Source organism: Melitaea cinxia, chromosome 3 (genome assembly GCF_905220565.1).
Source record: "Melitaea cinxia chromosome 3, ilMelCinx1.1, whole genome shotgun sequence".
NCBI lineage: Eukaryota > Metazoa > Arthropoda > Insecta > Lepidoptera > Nymphalidae > Melitaea > Melitaea cinxia.
In genome coordinates this window covers 10,291,400-10,316,120 of record NC_059396.1, presented here as the reverse complement: position 1 = coordinate 10,316,120, position 24,721 = coordinate 10,291,400, and the positions used below count along the sequence as shown (strand labels likewise).

General features: G+C 31.8%; 1 protein-coding gene across 1 annotated transcript in view; it reads right to left on the bottom strand.

The window, feature by feature from the left end:
* Window positions 1–17,139, bottom strand: part of LOC123669779 (trissin receptor-like) — a 45,744-nt gene extending 28,605 nt beyond the window's left edge. The window contains exons 1-2 of the mRNA XM_045603370.1: window positions 16,911–17,139; window positions 6,768–6,912 (exon numbers count right to left, since the gene is read on the bottom strand). Of these exons, the coding sequence (XP_045459326.1) occupies window positions 6,768–6,912; window positions 16,911–17,139 (374 nt within the window). The remainder of the gene's footprint in view (window positions 1–6,767; window positions 6,913–16,910) is intronic.
* Between the last annotated feature and the right edge of the window lie 7,582 nt (window positions 17,140–24,721).

Here is a 24,721-nt window from a genome sequence, read left to right as displayed (position 1 = left end):
TATAAACTAGTTAATGAAGACAAATGACGACGTTGTTTTTTGTTAGCTCTATAACGAAGGTTTCATTATATTTATATAAGTACATATAATATATATTATATAAGTTCCTACAAATTAAAAAAAGTGTAAGGCATGTAGAACGAAAATGTCCCTTTCGTATTATTACTACGTCGGGTATATTTATTTATGATGACAAAGTGAATTCGCTGTCTCATTTAGAAGAAAGGAGGTCTCTACAAAAAAACCTCTGACTGTATGACTCCTAAATATAGAGATAAATATTTTCAGTTACATTTGTTTTCGTATAATCATACAAGTTTTTTGTAGCATGTAGTTATGAATATTTTATTTTTAAGCCACTTAAAAAAGACAAAGCTTCTCAATTCGACATTATTTTTTATGTCTATTACTTCATAATTTCTTTAAATAACAATCATGATTCTTTTTTAGTCGAAAGACAATGCTTGCATTGTGGCCCCATTTAAATTTACAACTATAATGTTTATTTAACTGATTAATTATTTTTCCGATTACCTACGTTGAATTACTCGTCGATGAAAATTGAAGGCAAACAAAATTAAACTTTATTTAAGGAATATACAATATTTTTCGTTTTGTCTCTATAACGGGGTAAATATCAAATACATGTGTGTATTTATTGTTTAATTCTGCTTAAAACATTTTTAATTACGTAAAAAAATATTCATATCATCGTTGATTATTATAAATTAAACAAATCTCTACTTGTTTTTTAACGCGAAACAGATACCAGATGTAACGTCAATCGAATCTAATGCTATAAACGTAGTTCACCATGAATGCAATAAATTTCAAGGCAATGGGTAACGAATAGGGAACGTAATTTTGCGAGATTTTAAAATTCTCCGAGATCTCGCGAAAATCTTACAAATTTCTTTCATTGCTTTGTAACGTATATAAGATAATATTATTTCATCACAGTATGGGTTATTAATGTGTAATAATTTATGATTATTTATTTTATTAATGAATTATGAATTCTTTTAATTTGTCTCAAATTCTCAATAAGGACTTTGTCATTGCCGACTACGTTTATTAAGTTTATAAGAATTAGTATTATTTTCAAAGTTATGAGGAACTTTGCATAATCTATAATTATTAAATGTTATGAGGTTTCGTATTAACTTTATATGAGGTTAGAAATATCAAAATATTTTAACCCTCATACAAAATTAATACGAAAAGATTATAATAAGAAAATTAATACGAAAAGAAAGCAAATACGAATGAGATCTTGCAAGTTCTTTTTCTAGATTGATATTGCATTTCTTATTAACTACTTCGAATTCGAAAAAACGATTCCAATTTGAAACATGTTTTGTAAAAGGAAGAGCTATCAACTATTTTATTCATTTTTTTTTCTAATATGGCACATTTTGTAATGAATATTCCATTCATAATAGATGTATAAATTTGAGCAAAAATTCGCAACAACTGAGTAAGTAGATAATAATAAATGTTCACGCTTCTGTAACACAACTTACGAGGCGTGTAAGAAAATAATTGTTTTTGCTCGCAAACGAAACAAAAAAAGAATTCGACTACATTCAAATTTGGTACACTCAGTAAAAATTTATGAGGTGTAAGACAACGTAAGTCGACGAAAAATAGGTCAAGCTATAGGTTATTAGAGATAACTCAAAAAGTACTTGTCACATCTTAATTATGGGACCACATCTTTTAAATAGAACACAAAAAGAAACAGAGTATCTAAAAGAAACATCAAAATCGGTTCTTCCAGTAAAAAGTTCTGAGGTTACAGAAATGAAAACATACATTAAAAAAACATTCGAATTGAGAACCTCCTTCTCTGAACTGATTGTGATGAAAAAGGATTATGGATTTATGCTAAATCTTGTACACTTCATAATTTTTTTTTATTAAAGATTTTAAAGATCATTTCGTATTATTCCACATCAAAACACATCGCTAACGCATATAGCCTTCACAAATATTTATTATACTCGTATGTTATACGATTAAACTGAAAACTTTTAGCATAGCAACAATATAAGGTAGAGGCTATATATGAAGTAAAGGCTATAATGTAATAATTTGCTTTCATTGATATATATCGGTGGATTCAATACTAAAAGTTACTAGTATAATACTTTGCATTTATTATTATATCGTTATGAATTCAATACTAAACGTTACTTAATATAATATGGTCCTTGAGTTTTTAGGAAGTGTGAATTAAGAAATGTCTATTTTTGCTAAATTAATTTTAACTCTATGATAAATTATAATGTAGTACTTTTCATAAAAACTGATATATATAAATTATATTTTGAGGTACAAAATATTTAATGCGAGACGTTCCCATTTTTCGGTAGGTTGTGTTTCACATTCAGTTTTTCCTAACGAGTGTTGAAAGTGTTGCTTTATAAAATAACAAACTTATAAAAACAAGCTTTTATTTATTTAGCAAAGTTCGTGCATTTATGTGGTGCCCATTTCAACTCTTATATTTTAATAACTAAAATATAAATAAAAATTGACATGCATATGCAAGTGTGATGATAATTCGATGTTACTGTGCCCTTAACATAATCTGATAATGAAAACATAATATAATGTCCTAATATTTCCGTCTCAAATTTATTTTTATATATTACAATGTTTCTATATTACGCTCCAAACATTTCCTAAATTTCATAAAAACTAAATTAATAACAATGTTGGATACTGGAGTATGTAAGTATGTAACATTACCTAATGTTGCGTACATATATTTACAGAAATGACATTAAAAAAACAATCCTTAAAAATAAGTTAGTAGGAAAACATTCAAGAATCTAAAATCCTTTCAAATTTCTTCACGAATTCGTTTTCATTCACAAGACAATCTTATTAGGAATTTACGTTAAGCTTGAAATATATATTTGTCTCGTTTAAGCTTGCTTAGTGATATTATGTATTTTGAAAATATTTAAAGACATTGTAGAATTTTATATACCAAAATTTGGTATCGAAACGTGTTTATGGGGTTTTTTTAATTAAATATTTTTAACATTTACACACAATATAGGGTTACATTTAGACCGCGTATCAAATACGAGTATATGTATTGGTTGATATATCTAAATACAAGAATGATTTATTTAAATTGGTAATTTTATACTCAAATGAGATGATTGTCTTGAGGTCAAATTTTTAAGTGTACGTGCGTATTTAAATTAAACGATTTTATGACAGAAAAACCTGTTTAGAATATTTAAACAGCCCTCCTTTCAGTGAAGCAGGACATTTCAGACTTTAATTGGAAATTTTTTGTTATTTAGAAAAATATTTTTTTTATATTGTGCATGTGTCTGATTAATTTGTATATGTTCTCGTATTTATAATAAAAAAGTGCGTGCGTACAAAGTACATATGTCAGAAGTGAAACTTCTTTGGCAAACTAGTTCTTAAGTCTCGTTTATATTTATACAATTCGAAAGCTTTAGATTTCCGTTCCGGCACCATCGACACAAACGTTGCCTTTTTATCAAAACGTTGCCGTTACATCAAAACGTTGCCGTTTCATCAAAACGTTGCCGTTTCATCAAAACGTTGCCGTTTCATCAAAACGGCGCCGTTTCATCAAAACGTTGCCGTTTCATCCGTAAAATTTTTATCTTCATGCGCCTAAAAAAGTTTCACTTCAAAAAGTATAGAGTACATAACTAGATTTATATGCATTTCCGAAAGTTTTATACGCAAACAATTTTGACCAGTTTTGCTGTGTTTAATAAGTGTTATGTACAATGGTATGATGACAATAATTTTCAAGTTTCATGGCCAAGCAGCCTTTGGCATAATTTCGAGTAACAAGGCACGATTCATCTCCGATTCCCCGAAGAATTCCATTTAGTTTTAGAGCAAGCTAATATAGAATTATGTCTATAATAAATTTTGATACTAAATTATAGTAAGTTTACAGCGGACACGAAAATTTTGTTCATGAGAATATTTCTCAAGAGACCAGAGTGAGAGACATTATTATTTCATCTTAAATGTATTTATTTATACTTCTTAAGTAACTCGTGTCCGTAGTAAAGTGGACACCTATTTTTAAATTTGTTTTGTAATTTTGTTATAAATGAACATCACTGAGATTTGAATTACCCCTTAAAAAGTATCGAGTGCTTACTCATTAACTTTTTTACTTCGAATTTCTAGTCAAATTATCTAAATATCACATAATCTATCTCTTACTCCTATTTATAGGTCTGGGTTTTTGTATGATTCATTGGCTGTTTCTGCTGTTCGTCTCTGGAATTCGTTACCCGAGTCCATCCGTAGAGCTCCTTCACGTGACTCATGTAAGAGGCAAGTTAAGGGGTTCTTCTTAGCCAAAATTTAACCTAATTTAGTGAACTCAATAAACACTGTAATTGTGTTGTGATTATTATTGTCGTCAGCTTATTAAGTATTATGTATGTAGGTATGTATGTATGTATGTATGCATGCATGTATTTATGTGTGTATGTATGTATACAAGGTTGTATCTGTTTATGTATGTTTATATTTTCATGGTATATATATATAGATTTTTATGGTATATTTATATGAATTTATGTGCTCATGTATATACTAAGCCACTAACTTTATATTTCCTCCCTTTTTTCTTCTTCTTTATCTGAATTTTACTAATACCCGGTTTTGCACACCTACAAGCCTTTGCTCTTGTACGTCCTAAGGTTGGCTGGTAGAGAATGCTTTTAGCATTAAGCCCACCTTTTGTACAATTCTTTAATGTATTATGCCATAAAGTATTAATAAATAAATAAATAAACCTTATAGTCTGGTCATAAAAGCCATAAGCATTTGAAATGTTTCTATAAAAGTTTTAAAAGAAACCTCGACTAATCTCGACTTTCGATTAATAGATTTAATCGATTTTAAATGTTGCATAATTATAAAATAAAATGTTTTACGAGTCGACAGAGTTCAAAGGGTAAACTGAATTGATAAAATAAAGTTCATTATTGATTTGATTCAATTTTGTCACATTAACAATGAATCATTTACTAATTTTGTAACCTAAGGGGTGAGTTTTATGGAAATATAATATAATCAATTTTAAAGCACAGATTCTCTTATAAATAGAAAGTCGCTAATGTGTAATACCACAGCATAAATTTCGTAGAAGGATAAATCGTCATTGTTATTAATCTTACTTTATAATAAAACCCTTAGACGGCTTAAAACTCTTTTCCTAATTTATAGTACCATTAACGATATAATAAAAAAGGATTTTTCAAAAACAGACTACTCTATAAAAAGCCGTCGTGTGTAAAAAAGAAACAGGTCAAATTGATATTCTCCTCCGTTTTTCCTTCGCTTAAAAATGAGTTCCCATCAGTCAAATAATATTGCCCATCTTTTGCGTGTGCCTTCCAACCATACATATTTATGATTAAGAAAGAAATGCGATATGAAAGACAACAGGTGCAGAAAGTGGCTTAGTAATAATTCAGATTACTGTTAGTATAGTAACATTTAATTAAAGAGAAAACTATTTGGTCGGGGAAAAGATTCTTCGTTATTTATATAGAAGTGGAAGGTAAGATTTTAGAAAATGTATGTACCATTTCGTTCGATAACATGCTGCGATCTCATACACAGTGGCAGCATTCCGTTGCTGTAGTAATTTTGGGACTTCTCATTAAAAAACCGCGACAAGTAGTTTTGACATTCCTTTTTGATGTTAAATTTAAATTACCTAAAGAATTTCGAAGGGACCAACAGATGGAAATCTGAGAGTGTAATATATAATAGAGTGTATAATGTATGTGATTGTAATATATACCTGACAGTGTAATAGATTAAGTAATGTATGAAAGACCACACTTTTCCTGTTGATCAATTTTGGTCGTTTATTTATTCACAATTTCTTGCTTAAATCTTATCAGCTATTGACAGTTAAAATCCGAATTGATGGTTTTGTACAGTGGTAAAAGATCATAATAAACGATGCCCTTTCCCCATGCACTATACACTCTATTACCCTATAGCGTATCAACCCGAGTTTCCTAATAGTCTCGCAGCTTGACTACGATTTCTTTCGTACATATTTATCGTAGGTGATCCATTCTTCGTCACCAATGATTAATCTCTTAAAAATTGGATCAATATCATTACGTCTTAAAAGAGAATCTCAAATGAGTATACGGTCCATTACGTTTTTTTTAGTAAGATCATGGGGCACACATATATCGAGCTTTTTTATCAGTCAGCCTTTTGCAAATAGGTCAAAACTGTTTTATGGTCAGTCTCAGATTTTCAGCTAAATCGTAACTATTAAAATGTCGATCTAGCTTCTCTTTTAAAAAATGTCGTTACGTTTATCAGTTACTTGGTGACAAGAGCGGAATGCTTTCCTTTTGAAATCTTTGACACTGCATTTGATCCATAAACGTTACAATTTTTTTTTGCGTCTTAAATTGCATTTTGTATTATTTATTGCACTAAGTAATTTTACAATAGTCGTTATAATATAGGAAGTTGGCAAGGGCGGACTTATCTCTAAAAGAGATATCTTCCCCCATCTATAATAATATGTCATTATAATGTCAATTATTTATAAGAGTAAAGCTATAAACATTTTATTACAATTATAATCTATATATTAATACGTGAAGCAAAAACTTTGTACTCCTTTTTACGAAAATTGCGCGGACGGAGGAGTATGAAATTTCGTACACTTATAGTTTATATAGAGAAAGAGTGAACTCACTTACCTTGGTATGAGGTATATCGTTAAATTTTGAAAAACGCAAAATATTCCAACGCATAAATCTGCTACCGCTAAGTTTGCCAGAAAGAAGTTAGTTATGGACCTCAATCGCCTCGATAAGGTCACCACTAGAATAACGAGTAGATTTCCTGAAAAAAAAAAAACAATTATGTAAATAAAATCGTGCCTACTTATTTTTTTATGTTTATAATAGTTTTGACAAATTTAACTTCAGATCCGCCAACTCACAGATCCGCGGAGATTGTGTATATTATGGCTTATTATTATCAATAGGTATATTAATACGCTACGCAACGACGCGTAGGCTCAACGATCACAACGCTGGTTTATGGCTGTTGCGCTGACGGTTGCGGGTTCGATCTCTGCACATGACAAACATTTGTATTGGTCATAAAGATGTTTGCCGTAGTCTGGGTGTTTGTGCAGTCCTTGTGGGTCTCACTACCGTGCCGAGAGAGCGGGCTAATCCGTCGGTCCCGTTTCTTGTCATGTACACGTGATAGCGATCGTTACTCATAGTAGGGAATATATCCGCCAACCCGCATTGGAGCAGCGTGGTAGATAAAGCTCTGATCTTTCTCCTATATGCGGAAAAGAGGCCTATCCCCAGCAGTGGGATATTACAAGCTGAAGTGACATTAATATATCGATAACATATTTTTGATAAAATAAGGTACCTAACAAACAAAAATAAACTCTTCGTAGTGTATTCATTTACATGTATCTGTTTTGCTATAGAATCTTATAAAGCTACGCCTTAGTCTTAATGAGTCCCCTTGAGATTAACTTCTTCGTTGCGTGTTCAAAAAACACCTAACACTATCTCAAAGCACCTGGTCACTGAACTAATCCGAGAGTTTTATTTACATTTAACTAGATTATATAATCAACAAAGTATCCAATACTGAAATACGCGTAAATAACAAATTGTAAAATGTTATTTGAGGTTCTTTATTTCGCTAACAACGTTTAAATTACATTATTAATCAGCGCAATCGCTTATATTTTTTGGAAAAAACGTAATTAGATATAACTGTAAATAATGGTTGATTGATTTTGTATGGTTCATTTAATATGTAACTGATCCTTGCGAACTTTGCTGGTCTTTGATTATGATTTCCACCCTACACCGCCATTAATGTAATCTTCCCGTATCTCTGAAACTATGCGTCCTAACAAGACACTATTTCGGGCAAAGTTTATCTTCATACTATGATCTTGATGATGAAGTAACTTATATTGATATGTATTAATATGACATGCTTAATAATAATGCTTATAAATCACTTCCAAATTATAATAAAGTTTTTGGACAAGTAAGTAGTTTAGTATAGCTTTTCTATCAGATATAATTGTATGGTGTCAGGGATTTTTTTGATCTACTAAAGACTAACATTATTGTAGAAATGGTATTAACTTATAGCTCACCGTTACCTCAACGTAAGCGGGTAAAGCAGCAAAGTAGTCCTTTCTTAACATACTATTTTCAAAATGTAAATCTTTTTAAATGAATATTTACTATTACGAAAATAAAATATATCTTCTAACATTCGGGAAATATATAGCTTTTTCTTGGTCTAAGGGTTTAAAACTTGTTTAGTAGCGTCAGAGATTAACCCCTAAAAATCTATATTCACACAATTTTTATCTCTCTATAGTATTAGTATCCATTAGAAAAAAGTTCGCCACTGATATAGCTTATGACGTCGATAGAAGTGGTTAATGACAACACGATAAATACTTTACGAAGCAGATTTATAGTGCAAATAGATTTTATTGCATCGCCAGCTGTGGTAGTAATAGAAGATTAGCCGTTTTATCGATTTTTAATTCTATTTTATAAATAATGATGCCATTAAAATAATTTGATCGTATTCATAAATCGCTTCTAACTGAAAACGTTTTCTAATAAATTTCCTACTTCGCTTTGTACTTGCTTTTTCGCCTTATACGAATGGTAAAATTGTTGTTTGAAGCCGGATTTGTGGCAAAATACAGTTGTGTTTAACTCAAACAATCTTCGTTTATAAATAAATACTTTGTGAACGTTTTTAGTGTCAAAGGTAAAAAATAAAGAAATTAAAAAAAAATCTCACAATATTTATTCCTTTTTACAATATTAAAAATATTCTTCAAATTTCATTCTAAATGATCGCAACTCTCGTGTAATAAATGCATCTAGCAGTTTCGTTCTTTGCCCATTAAAATAATAATACGCTATATTACCCGTGAAATAAATTTATTTATTTTATTTTGTTAATATACATGAAAGATATATGATACATAAATTACAATTATCACTAATGACAGTGTCGTCGACATTGTCAGCAGGTACACATTTGACTTAATGCTAAATATAATAATATTCTACAATCACAGCATTAATTAATTATATAATAATCGTCACACATCAATCGTTTAAACACTGTCTGCCGACCAACAAGTTTAATATAATTCAGTTATATTTTTTATTTAAATTTAAGATTTGGCGTTTATGTATATTATTAATAAAATATATTTTTATCTTTTTATGTTTTAGACTACTACATCTATAGAAGAGCGCTTACTTAATTAATCATTCTGGAGAAAATACTGTTTCAATCGCTCAGTTTGTTTGTCAGGAGAAAATCTTAAGTGTTAATATAATTTAAAAATATAAATTTTGTTATTAAATAAAGGGCAAGGATGATAAGAGAAATACCTCTGAGAAATAAAAATACATTTGAAACGATAAAAGAAAAACAAATACAAGGTAAAGTATAAAAATTGCATAGGTTTAAACAAATATTTTTAGAAAACAAAGAATTCATTTAAAATATAATTGGATTACAAACAAAACTCTAGACCCTAGATTAGTAGTAGACTAGACTCTAGATTAGTAACCATAAATCTGTCAAAGTTTTAAAACCATACTTACTGTTTTTAAATTAATATAAATCGTATCGCGAAAATTACTCTTTCAATGAAATAACTCCGACAGCAGGTAAATAAAGCTGTAACAGACCATTTTCGTGAATCTTTTAAAAGATTTATTGTTTTAATTATTATTACTGAGCATGTGAATAATGGTTTTATTTCAAATAAATTTTTCCTTGCCATATTCAATAAACTGAAAATATCATATACGGGCAGCAGCGTCTTCGGTGCGACAAAGCTAGCCCTATGGTCACCAACCCGCCTGCCCAGCATGGTGACTATGGGCAAAACACATGGATTCGCGCCATAATGTCTGGCTCGAACTTGTGGAGGCCTATGTCCAGCAGTGGACTGCGATAGGAAGAAGTAATAATCATATACGTTAAAATCTACCTCAAATACTCTGCACGCTAAACGTACGAGTACGTAGGTATTTAAGCGAGTGAAACACCGAATTTATGAAGTACGAAATCTAGTCTTAGAATATTCAAGTTGAATTTATATATAAATACGCCTATAAGCCTATTTCAGAAAATTGCCGATAAACTGAATCTCTCAAATAAGTTACTTATAGACTTTACTAGCATATCAGACTCTTAGAGCTTGTTTCACTTCAACTAATAAGCCAATATTACTACAAGTGCAAAAAGCACTACGTCTCGCATTCACTACGCATTCAGCTTCTAACACCCTATATATATATATATATACTATATATGTTCCCTACTATGTGTATCAATCGCTATCAGACATTTATGATAACAACCAGGACTAGCAGCTTAACGTACTCTCCGTGGCACGGTGGGGAGACCCACAAGGACAGACATCCAAACCGCAAAAAAATATTTGTACGAATACAAATATCCATCCCGTGCGGGAATCGAGCCCGCAAACCGTCGATGTGTTAGGCGACTACTCGCACGACTACACCAGAGCGGTTGATGCACTACGTCTAATTAAGTTAGCTAATACTACAACAATGTTAAGTAGTCTATTGCCAAAGTGATTTCCCACTTAAGGTTAAAGTTCTTTATTTTTTCATTTAAAACCATACAGCCATTTGCATGAGAAACAACAACATTAACATGACAGATTTAGTTATAGTCCAGTTTGTAGCTGCAGACCTGATCTGTGATTTTGTGAATCGTATTACTAATGCGTGAGAGAAGTTAAAAGGAGAAAACAATGATAAAATAAAATTCGTAGTTAAACATTTTGATGTATTGTTTAAGTCTCCGTTTGAAAATAGTGATCGAGTCTGCGACCTTTACATGATCTGGCAAGTTATTGAATAGCTGTGCCCTTCCTTCAAATGTTATTGCTCTCTTCATATATTTTTTTCTAGTTTTAGGTGTGACTAGCTTATTGCGTTGTCTAAGTGAGTGTCTTCGCATTTCGTTGTGTCTAATTCGATTTGATTGTGAATTTTTGAAATTAGGATTTTATAAATCAATAAAAGAGTATGAAAATGATATAATTGGTAGATATTCATTATTTTTTTCCTTATAGATTATATCAGTGTTTGACATGAAATCGTAGTTGAAGAGAACCTTTGCGATGTTATTCTGAAGTATTTGCAATTCTTTAAGTCTAGTTTTGGGTGCGCTTTTCCATTATTCATTAAGGTAGCAGAGATGCGATTTCACGTACGAATTTTAGATCATAAGACGAATTTCGAGCGGTAGGCATCCTATACTATCATATTACTATGTCTTATTGCTCCCAAAAAGACGAGAGCTTTGATTTAATATTATTCCCCACTTCGATCATTATAACTAGAAACAAGACAATTACATTTTTTTAATATCATATCAAAAATCGACCGTTCCAGCGGGAATCGAACCTGCATCACCGACTGACCGTGTCGATGCTCTAGCTAATTAAGCTATGGAACGATGTACCCGATAGATCGAAGTTTTTGATATGATGATTTTAATCATATTCGGTTCTAAATGACTGTGGAAACGGAACGGTCGATTTTTTATATGAAATTAAAAATGTTTACAATTCCCTAATGTGTGGGTAAAACAAAAATAAAATCGTACAAGACTATTATATTCGTATTAATTATCTTTTTAAATTGTAAAAGTATACGAAATGTCACAGTAATTTAAGGCGCAGTAATACAGTAATTTATGTAATATTTCTATTGTTATATAGTACGAGTAAAATAATAAAGTGAGAAGGTCGTTTACAGGCGTACTATACTACACGATAAATTCATAAATAGGTCCCGTACTTATGAGTATAGTGAGACCGTAGTAAAAGTTAATAAACAATTCGATCGACAACAGGTGACGCAGCAGAAATAGCGCGTCACAGGCCTTATTATTAGTAAATGAACTGGAGCTTGTGATTTTGTTCGTTTACAATACATATTGGTATAATATATATTATTATATATTTATATATATATATACCCAGCTGCTTTTGTTGCGATAATGATTTTCAGAATTGTTGTCACAATTCTAGAATTAGGCCTCCACAATTTCGGGCATTTTTGGTGCGAACTTGTGGAGGCCTATATCCAGCAGTGGACTGCAATAGGCTGGAATGATGTCACAATTCTAACCTATTACATTAGCTCTCTACGATTAAAAGTCCTATCAAAATCAAAACAAATACTCGGAAGCAGTTAGACAAATTTTGGTTTATTTTCTGATAAGGTAGACTGTAACTTAATAATTAATACAAAACACACATCAAACACTCATAATAATTGCTAATGTCGAAAGAGAAATTTTATTTAGATTTGTAAGGCTCATTTGTTTGTTTTATCAGAATTTGGGTACGACGAGACTGCAATGTAATTTGAATTTTGCAAGTTATTATTTTTAATATAATTGTTTTAACGAAAATTTTACTTATACCTTATATACAGCCTATCCAATACCTAGACCAAAGTCTACCTAAGTCTCTAATTTGTTAACGTTAGTGTTTTAAAGAAATTTGTTTATTAAAGACTAATGAATAATGAATTACATTTGCACGAATAAATCACAGTATTCCTAGTTGTAACAATGTTTATTTCTTTATAAACCTAAATAGTGAAACCTACACAAATCGTAATGTAATGTTATAGCCCTAATGTCTAATGTGTCTAATGTCCTCGTATTAAGGCAATATAAATAAATTAACTGACGTTTGATAGCAACAGGCCGGCAGTCTTGTACTTCGAAATAAATGCTGACATTTTGATACAAATTATTATCAATAGGTTCATACTTATATTAAATGATCCGCCCTCTAGTGAAAGTACAAAAGTAGAAAAATACAAAAAGCTAAGCCATGTTCTCCATAGAAATAAGTTCTTTTAATTCGAGCAAGGAAACAATTTAAAGCTCTTCCGTTTCGAAATAAACTTAGATATACTGTTTCCTTATTTTTTGTTAAAACTGTGAAGGCCACTTCAGTTTCAAATTTATTCTAGTTCTTAAGGTTTGGAATGTTTTTAATTTGATTTTTTTTTTATTGAATTATATATTTTTAAAATTATTTGTAATTTCGGAACTCAAAATTACCTTTTTTGTCCATGATTGTCCATCTTCCTATAATTTATTTTATATTGTTATGTGTAGTGCTTATTTATTTCTTAATGACAATTGATATCTTATGATTGACCCGCCTGCCCAGCGTGGTGACTATGGGCAAAACACGTGAGTTCACGTTATTTTTGGCGTAAACTTGTGGAGGCCTATGTCCAGCAGTGGACTGTATAGGCTGTAATGATTGATGATTGAATTGATATCTTCTTTTTCAAGCATTATTGTGAATCAGCAGGGTCGCAGACTGAACAATAAGTTAAAAATTAATTAAACGCGGTACCTAGCAGCTGCTCAGGACGATTCGAAGTGAGGATTGTTTCGATTTTTAAAAGACATTTTAAAATGGTTAAAATTAATCTAAAATTAAATCGAAACAAAAGGTTTTTTTAATTACTGTTGGTTTTATACCAAACCACATTAAATTTATTCTTCATGAATCTTAGTTCAGATACTAAGTAAACATTTGATTATGTTCATATTTTTTGTATATTTAAAATACGTGTAATAGGTAAGAAATAGGGCACGATTAGAGTTCATACTACGATTTAATCATTTTAATTTTAATCCATTCTCCCGTACGTAAAAGCCCGTACGTAATGCATAATAAGATATCATTTATTCTGTTTTATCAAAAAGTAAAAAATACAAGTACGGTAAATATTACAAGGGCCTTGATTTGACGGTTATTAAATTACAGACGTCGTACTTTTTTATTATTAACTGAGGTAGGCCACAGCAGGAATTTCCTGCTCAAAATATGGAGCAGCCTGACTGGGGAAGTACCTCGACCTTACAGAAGATCACAGCTAAATAATACTGCTTTCAAGCAGTATTGTGTTCCTGTTGGCGAGTAAGGTGACCAGAGCTCCTGGAGGGGATTGGGGATTGGGTCGGCAACGCGCTTGCGATGCTTCTGGTGTTGCAGGCGTCTATAAGCTGCGGTAATCTCTTACCATCAGGTGAGCCATACGCTTGTTTGCCGAATTAGTGATATAAAAAAATAAAAAAAACTTTAAAAATGAAGTCCAAATAACTGTATTAAGATCAACTGTAAACCTATCTTGTGTCTAACATGCTGCTTTTATTTTACTGATTTGTGTGCTACTTAAAAAGTAGAGTGTAATCTATTGGTTTAACACACTTGTACTTACAATTTATTTCAATTGATATATACCTGGAATATAATCTACAAACATTTTTTTTAGATTTTTACTAAAAAAAAACTAAAATTATTTATTATTTTTGAAATTTTAGTAATAAAAACAACAAAAGTTAATTTTAAATCTCATATACTAACAGTTAAATAAAATAAAATTTATAGATACAAAAATAATGCAATCGACAAATGAATTATAAAATGAAGTGTAATATTTAGTTATGTGAGGAGATATGAAAAATGCAAAGGTACATATATATACATATTATGTATAACACTAAATAAGACGCCTAAATCACATAGTAGGTAGGAGTTGCATAATTATTATATCTTAGAGTATGTGGTAAGATACTTTCTCAGTGGGGCTGCTTAATTTTGCTACGTCTGACCTCAATTAAGGTTAAAAGAAAAGTGAAAGAAATCAGTCAGTTTATCTGTTACCGTATTTGTATTAATTCGATTGTATAAAATAGACTCTATGAGTTTTTTTTTTTAATGAAAGTTATATATAGCCTGTAAATATAAAAGTTATATATTTTAAGCTTCATTTGCGCTAAAATGTAAAGTAGCATCACATGTAAACCACAAAGGTATAATGAGCTTTGTTTAGGATGGGCTTAACTTACATAATTATATGTCAACATTCGTTACTTACTCTAAATTATGGCCTCTGTAGTCAATTACTCGAATCTCAAAAAAAGGGGCTCAAATCATAAAAGATTCACTCTGCAATTTTTGGTATTTTCTGATGATAGAAGGGCTGGTTAATTTTTACCCATATAAATTGCTATTTCTTTATATTGTCGGTGGATACTAACTTTATTTTTTATAAGATTAGGTACATTTTTAAATAAAAATATTTTTTTTTAATTTTGAATTAAATTTAACCTGAACAATAATTTATAGTCAAAGGTTTTGAGACAATTTTTCTAATATACTAACATAAATTAAAATTTATTTCTAATTATTAAGCAGATGGGTGATCTTCGTCTTAAGTCCGTATCTCCTACTGGTTATTGAAGTGTTATACGTTTTTTCTATTGCTGTTGTAGGTAGAAATTCTAATATACGTATCGTTTACTAAAACGCACATATACGTCTTCAGCTCTCTATGGTATCTATTTTTAATTAATAATATTGTTCAAGATATGAGGTAAAATACGTTATTAAGACCTGCTATTTATATGAGTATATTTGCGACGCCAGTGTGATGGTTAACTGTGAATGGATACAGCGCTCTTCCAAAACGTAGTTACTATGAAAATGAATTTGTTTACTTATGATTTAATTAGTATTTACCGTATTTTTACAAGTAGGGCTAAAAATAACATTAATTTGTATGTTTTAATGAAATTTCAATTCAGAATCAACGGAGTTTCAGTTCGAAAATCAATACATATAATAAGAAAGTAACAGGTCGCTGTCTGTACATTTAAGATATATGAGAAAAAATATTATTGGGACCTTTATTAACGCAAATAGCATCCAAAACAATGAGTGTCAAATTTTTTGTCTGTTTGTCTGTGTTTTTGTGCCATAAAAGACTTATCCGAGTTAGATGTGGTTTTTACTAATATATTGTGGCAATTTCAGCTTAACATTTAGTTATTTTGTTTTATGTCAATCGGTTAGTAAATAAAAAAGTTACGCCAATTTAAAGAACATGTAAAGTCACTATTCCACGCGGACGAAGTCGTAAGCACAGCTTAGTCGAAAATATAATTCGATACTTGACAATCAGCCTGCAACTGGCTCATTTTTTTTTCTGCGAGTAACGATCGCTATGATAACAATCAGGACAGATAACTTTTTTGCTATTTAATGTGGTAGCTTTATGTATGAATATTTGTAATTTTATACCACTAAAAATGTCTTTCACGAGCGAGAACCGAACCCGCGAATGCCGTTGTTTAAGAGATACGCACGTCACTAAATTAGACAACAACACTGTCATAAGACAATATAAAAGGATACTAAAAACGTGTAACATAAAATATCTATAATACTTATCACATATAATAATAAACATTACCCTCTGGAACACTCCCCAATAAAAAAGCGACCCTTTGTTTGCATACTTAAGTACTTGATTTCAACGAGAAACTAATCACAATGTGTCACTCACAACGTAACCAAGTACTGGAATGAATTATACCGCTATCGTATTAGTGCTTCCCTTGTCTAGAACGTATACACTTTACTTTTATATAATTTATTTTATCAAGGGCTTAGTTCCGAAAACGAGTTGGACACGTTCTTCTGTAGCATTGATAATAATATATCTAGATATGTATAGTATTTTTATTCTGTGTGTTCAATAAATAAATAAATAAACGATGCATCGTTCCAATCGCAACATTGCTGATCTAAAAATGTAAAATGTTGCTGATAAATGTTATAAAACGACCCACATGGGTATTCGAAAATAGCGGCAACTGTAATATGGTATTTTAATGTTTGTTTAATTCTACATGATACTATAAACAAGATAACCTGTTGGCCAACTTACCAAAAAAACAGCAGCAAAACACAATTGTGTAAAGCGTTATAAATATAGCTTTAACATCTGTTCTGTCGAATATAAACTCCTCCCCTTCCATAGGATAGTGGCTTTCATTTCTTCTGGATATGTACGAGTAGGAATTGTTACCGACATTGCTCTGGTGAGTCTCGTTGACCGTAGCCAAGGCAGATTCGACAATATAATTAGATTCCGCGGATAATTCAACGCGGTACATAATTTTGGTTGTTTTTTAAGTATTATTTCAATTGATTTTTCGACTTTGGCTCATCCATCTGAAACAAAAATTATTATTAAAGAAATGGCTCAAATGTAAAGTACTCTTCAATAACAATAATTTTAAAATATTATTCCAGGTGCTAGTCTTCTTTTGATTCTAATAATCTGAGTAAGAAGAACATTTCCGAATGTTTAAAATTATTTACATTCCACTAGCTTAGATAAATTCTCAAACAATTTATTTTCGCTGCAAACAATTTCAAATCCAGATTACGATACAAATTATGTATTATTATTTATCACGTTGAATTTCTGTATTTTGCGTCATTTTTTAATTAATCGTTTATATATTAATTAGAAATAATAAAACCTATTGTTTGAATAATTTCAACTTTTTTTTCATGCCGACCCTTTCCTTTATAAAACGTAGAAATTCAACCCGGATTCGGTAAATTGATACCAGTTCCGGTAGGTTTATGTTATTAGGTTTAAAATAATGATTCTCATAATAAATACATATTTATCTTAGAATGAAATTTAAAACAATAAAATAAAATCTCACATAATAGGTACATTAGTCGCCGGTGTTCGAACCTAAGTGCAAATGAAGTACTTTTTTTAATACATTAATATTAATAAATAAATAATTAAATATCTACAACATACACCGGGTCCGCTAGTACGCTATAAATATACAAAAATATAATTATATAACGATTTTTTTATTGTAATAAATATAATTTTATTTATGCACCAAGCTCAAATTCAATATGAGACGAGAAAAATTGAACGTCTAGGAATACATGAGGGATTTTTCTAATCTATGAATCGATTAAAAACTACTTATCGCAAAATAACCTACAAAGCTTTTAGTTTAAAGGTTTTCATTAAAAAATTCTTATTTTAGGAAGTTGTGTTAGGTGAATAAAATAATAATAACTTGACTTCAGTTTACGCCTTAAGAACGAATTAGTCGTGATAAAGAAATAGAATGTTTATTACTTTTCCGTAAGAGACGTAAAACGTTACCCTTAGGACAGGTTACAGCGTCAGTGCTCAGCGTTACTCACCATGTTCACCACGATAACGTTCATACCACGATAGACGAGCGTGTGTGTATGTTATAAGATATATTATTATTATTTCTTTTATTCAATATATTATTTTATGATTACATTTTTAAATATATTTATAAAAAAGACAAATAAAAATATTTAAATATATAAAAATAGTAGTCCTCCGGTGGCAGGTTGAGGCCCAGGCCACCGGTAGTTAAGGTTCCAGGCTGAGGAACCTCCTCACAATGCGGGCCGTTTCAAGCAACACTGCCTTTTGAATCCGACCCTTGATCCAACAGTCAAGTGAGAGTTTCTTAAGGTGTTGGTCGAAACTCTTCGCTAATAGACCATTAACCGATACAACAATAGGAACAATTATTGTTGAGTCTACATTCCACATGCCGGTAATCTCGTGGGCAAGGTCTAAATATTTACTTAATTTTTCTTTTTCGGCTTTTACGAGATTATCGTCATGTGGAACTGTAATGTCAACAAAAATTGTTCGGCGCGCTGATCGGTCTACTAGCACTATATCAGGTTTATTGGCTGCAATAAACCTGTCAGTGACAATAGATCGATCCCAGTAGAACAATGCACGACCATTCTCAAGAAATGGTATTGGGTTAAACCTGTAATAAGACAACTCATTTTCAACGAGGCCGTATCGAATAGCGAGTTGTTGATGGGTAATCCTTGCTACTTGGTTATGTCTGTGCAAGTACTCACCGTTAGCAAGATGACTACAACCGGAACAACATATCTAATGGATTCTCCAGGCTTATGACCAGCTCGGCATATGTCTGGAGTTCCATCTTTCAAATTATGTTTCCGGTAATTATTCGTCTTAGTAACTTAATCTGTAATTGCACAGACAAAACCTTCGGTTCCTCCAAAAAGGTTACCGTATTGTAAACAGGATATAGAGCTAGGTTGGTCTACATCTGGGTCTGTCAGAACTTTGTAGAACTGACAATGTATCATATGTTTTTATTATTATTATTATCTGGCTCTCGATCACGCTTCATGGAACAGTCATGCGAAAAACTGTCTTCCCTTAAGTATTCTCAAGCCATTTTCAGGTAATTTCAGTAACACGGACTAATCTCCTTATAGCATACAAAATTTTCGCAAACGCTGGAATACTTATTTTATGTATGTTATATGCAATCAAAAGCTAAATAATAATGAAACTTCAAATTTCTAAAATTTCTACATCCGATGTGACAGTAAAGCGTTTAAGATATATCGATGCGTAAAAATTATATTAAGACTGGACTAATTATTTATTTATGTACTTTCAATAAATACCTAATCAAGTCTAAGAATATTTTTTAAGTAATATTTATAATGTCAAAAGCAGAGCGACATAGTCAGAATTAGATAAAAAATCTACCAAAAACTAGATTTAAAATATCAAAACCAGCCCAGAAGTAAAGATTAAAGAAGAAAAAAAAATTTGAGGGTCCAATTCTAGTTATTCCATTCTGAAAGTCACAAATGCATTCCATTCTCAAAGCTTGCTTTTTTTACGTGGGGGAAATCCATCATGAATACCTTCCGGTGCCAGAGGGTTATGCCAGACTCCTAATGACTAAACAACTACCACGTGTGAGCAGTCGCCCGCCTGAGTGGAGCGAGATGGGGTCGCGCTAGCATTCGCCACCTAAAAGCTTGCTAGCTTGCTTCAGTCTATCGCAGCTAACTGCTGGACATAGGCTTCCCCAAGTTCGCGCCAAACTACCCGGTTCTAATAAAATAGTGGAAGAAACAGAATATCAAATATCATAAAATAGGATATTAAACATTTCAACGCATTCACATAATTTTAATTTCACATTTTTTATTTAAAACTTGAAACCGACAACGGAGGAATTTTAGGCAGCTAAATTAAAAATATTTGTTTATATTGTGTATAGCTCGCTCGGCCTTCATATTGATTTACACAAAGGACAATATAATGTAATTAGCAAAATATTTTGCTTAAAGGCTTTTTAGGCGTTATTATATAATCGTTTACGACGCTAAAACAAATTTTGCTTACTTTAAAATTCATTTTATCATTCAACGATTTAAAAACATAAGTTTAGATTTTATTAAGGCCTTAAAGCATTTTAATAAACATGATGTAAAAATATATATATTTCAATTGGATTGGTTAGAGATCCTTGATATTAATCTAATTCCAAATGAGTCATGTTCATTTGTATTGGGAATTTGATTTCCACGCTTGTGAAAATATTTATTCAATGACGACGTCTAATGATAGCTGCAATTGGCTGTCGAATTAATGATCGCAGCATCAATCACTGTACACGACGTTTCCTTGTTTGTTTTATTACTAGCTGACCCCGCGACTTCGTTCGCAAGGTATTTAAAAAAAATAGTTCTTGTTCAGTTTGTAGAGTTATAGAAAAAAAAAAAAAACTAAAATAAAAGTAGCCTAAATTACTCCTTATTACATCAGCTATCTGCCAGTGAAAGTCCCGTCAAAATCGGTCCAGCCGTTTTTAGCCGGAACAAACAGACAGACAAAAATTGTAAAAAAAAATATTTTGTTGTATTGTGTTGTTAATTGTATATGTACCGTGTATATATCCATATGCATTTAGTAAAAAGCAGTTATTTTAATATTACACACAGACACTTCAACTATATTTATTTGTATAGATTTCGCCTGATCCCTGCCGAAATGGTTCATGATAAGATCTACCTAATTTTTTTTTATATTTCGCAATTTTACAACATAATTTTATAATTGCTGTGTATTGGCAAATTACTCAGAGAATTTATTTTAATAAACATATAAATGAGTAGTCATTTTTAATTCTACACAAAGTAAATAAACAAGAATACTCTAAAAGTTGTAATCAGATCTCGATGAAATGTGACCACATTGATACACATGATAAACATCGGCTTTCGATTAAGTTAAAAATCTCCTTAAATTACTTCCCTTCTTATGATAATCATTAAACTCAGTCTAAATATTGTTCTGAATCTTCGTCCTTTCTTTTCTCATGGCATGTCACTTATGAAGGTGTTATCGAAGTCGGATTAGTAAGTTTATATGAAAAAGTTACAAACATCCAGTTATCCATCCAAACGTTCCCATCAGATTCGTCTTCACAAACTTTCCCATTTATTTTATTAGTCATAAGTAGTAGTAGTTGGGCGAACATGACATCTGCAACGTCCCCGAAATATCGTGCGTTTTAAAATGACAATTCCGGTAAGTCACTAAATAGAATCAAAGGTGTTCGTAGTGACCATAAAAGTATAAAAACTTCTAATAAGTAGTAGGCAACATGATTAGTCATAATGATGAAATTGAATTTTATTTTGAAAGCAGATACCGACGTATCGAAGAAACTTAATAAACGACGATAAAATCCAAAAAAGTTGTTTCATCGTAATGAGTGAAATTCGCATAAACATTAGAAAACAAAAAATTAAGTTATCTGTAATGTTGTTGTGTTGTTATTGTAAGCGTTTTTGTAACAGACGATAGTTTAACGTGACAACGCCATAACAAAACATCTCCTCGGATGTACCTCTAGTGTAATCGAGTAAAAGTATATGGAATATAATATATAATAGCGTAACGGGACAATGAGCGTAACGCAAGCAGTCATCCTTTTTCGTACATTCCGCCGGAGTTCATCGATTTATTAGTTGTGACGTCAAAAATCTTCCATTATTATTTGGTTTACTTTCTTTCAGATTTTTTTATTTGTAACCCGTATATACATATATAATCGTTCTATTACCTTATTTACTTCTCCCAACAGCCTAACAGTAACAGTTACTTATGAGTTTACTTTACGGCAAACTAAAATTTATAGCCCTAATTAGTTTACCGTTACAATATCAATTAATAATTGTTGAACATTATTACATTGATATCATTATTATACTTATTGCAATATTTTTAAACTGTCTTAATTGGTTTAGAAATATCTATATTTTTATTGTAATAAAGCTTGGTTTCATATTGAATGGCTTGATATGAAAAGTTTCTTTTTTTTGTTGCTTATAAAGTTATAAGAGGTGTAAGAATATTCAAGAGATTAAAATTTTTAATTATTTTACATTTCTTTAATTGCTAACTATTAAACTCCACTTTATCTGGTAGACATTTCTGTTTGCAACATATGAAACTAAATCTTGTAGTTCGTTGGTTGTAGGCCATTAGTGTCTGTCTTACATCAACTCTGCTGCTAAAACCTATCAGTAACATACATTTACGATAAGCTTAACCAGCCCTGAAGCAATTTTTAAATCTAATTATAGTAATATATTCCTGGGTCCAATAATTTAACTGAGGTAAGGCACAGCAGGAAATTTCCTGTTCAACATATGGAACAGCCCGACTGGGGTAGACCTCGACCGCACAGAATATCACAGCTAAATAATACTGCTTTCAAGCAGAGTTGTATTCCTGTTGGTAAGGTAAGTGGAGGGGAATATAGGATAGTGTCGACAACGCGTTTGCGGTGCTTTTAGTGTTGCAGACATCTTTTGTCATTCATCATCATCATCATCATTTCAGCCTATTGCAGTCCACTGCTGAACATAGGCCTCCACAAGTTCGCGCCAAATCGGCACGAACTCTTGTAAATGTAAATTCATCTGTGTTACCCATAATCACCACGCTGGGCAGGCGGGTTGGTGACCGCAGGGGTGGCTTTGCCGCACCTAAGACGCTTCTGCCCGTCTTCAGCCTATATAATAATAATAATAAGATTTATTTATTTTCTCACCACGATATTGCTAACAGGACATTAGATAGGTACATAATAACATGAGCACTAATATTGTGGGAGACTGGTGCCTAAGCTAGGCTCGAGGCCTGTGTTTCAGGACACCAGGTCTCCACCCCTTAAAAAAGTACATTTCGATTCTCATCATACGGGCATTAACAATTTTGTTGTAAACAATATTATATGAGATAGTAACTTTGTATATCTAAGGGTTAGTATATTTTACGTTATTCGTGGTATGATATGGGTTAGGCGGTGTGTGTGTGTGTGTGTGTGTGTGTGTGTGTGTGTGTGTGTGTGTGTGTGTGTGTGTGTGTGTGCGTGTGTGTTGTATGGGCGTGGGTGCTAGTATGTTAGAAGTACTCTAAGTAAGGGCAGAAAGAATCGCTTCCGTGTCATCATAGTTCAATTTCTGTAACCAGTCAGTTAATTTCCGATTACACCTATTTTTAGTGAGGTTGTATATAGGCAGAAATCTATTGATTTTGTTGTACAAAAAGCCACCCAAGCTGCAAAAGAATCGCTTTGAGAACCTTGTGGAAAACTTGCTACACTGTACAGGATTGTACCGCCTTTTGGCGTCTGACACTGACGGGTGATATTCAAGAAGTGTGTGTTGACTTAGTAGGGTGTCAAGTATAAACAATTGGCGCACCGTTAAGACCTGGCACTCTTTGTATAACAATACAGTGGGGTAACGATACGGTTTAAATAATGATACCTTCAGTATAGCTCTTTGTGCCCTCTCCAGTTCAGTCAGTCTGGTTTTTGGTGCACCACCCCAGGACGTGATGCAATAAGTTAGCACCGATTGAGCGAGGGCAAAATAGGCAGATTTCAATCGGTTAGCATCCAAGACATTCCTTATTGTTTTAAAGATGTATATAAGTTTTCGTAACCTGTTAATAATCGCATCTATATGTTCGTCAAATCTAAGATTATTATCAATCACTACTCCCAAGTATTTTACAGTCTCTTTTTTTTGTAAGCGTGTGCAGTCGCATGTATCGTTTTGTGGTTCAGAACACGAGTGAACTTGTATGGCGTGAGGAGTAGACTGTGATACAATGCCTTTAAAGGAGAAAGTGATGTAAGTGGTTTTCGCGCTATTTAAAGTCAATAGGTTTCCTCGTAACCACTTTGAGATAGTATTGAAACCCGACTGAGCATACCTGTATGTTTCGGCCCATGTATCTGCAGTGAATAAGAGAGCGGTCTCGTCGGCAAAGCTGATTATTTTGCAACCAGGGAGGGTGTGCATACTCAGGTCGTTGATGTAAATAAGAAATAGAGTAGGTCCAAGTACGCTACCTTAAGGCGTGCCATAAGTCAATGTACACTCGTTACTAATGTATTCGTCTATTCTAACTCTCTGGGTACGCTCACTCAAATAATCTTCAAAAAGGCATAGAGGTACACCTCTAATCCTCAGATTTTCCATTTTTCGGATAAGGAGGGGTACAGAAACCGTGTCAAATGCTTTGGCAATATCCAGGAATATAGCCAAGACTTTCCGCCCTCCATCCATCTCTGATACTATAAAGTTGATAAGTTCATTTACAGCATCAGAAGTGGAGCTACCCGCACGAAAGCCAAACTGCGCAGGTGAGAGAATATTGTTTATTAACCGACTTTCAAAAAAGGAGGAGGTTCTCAATTCGACTGTATTTTTTTTTTATGTATGTTACATCAGAACTTTTGATCGTGTGGACCGATGTCGACAAATTTTATTTTAATCGAAAGGTGGTGTGTGCCAATTGGT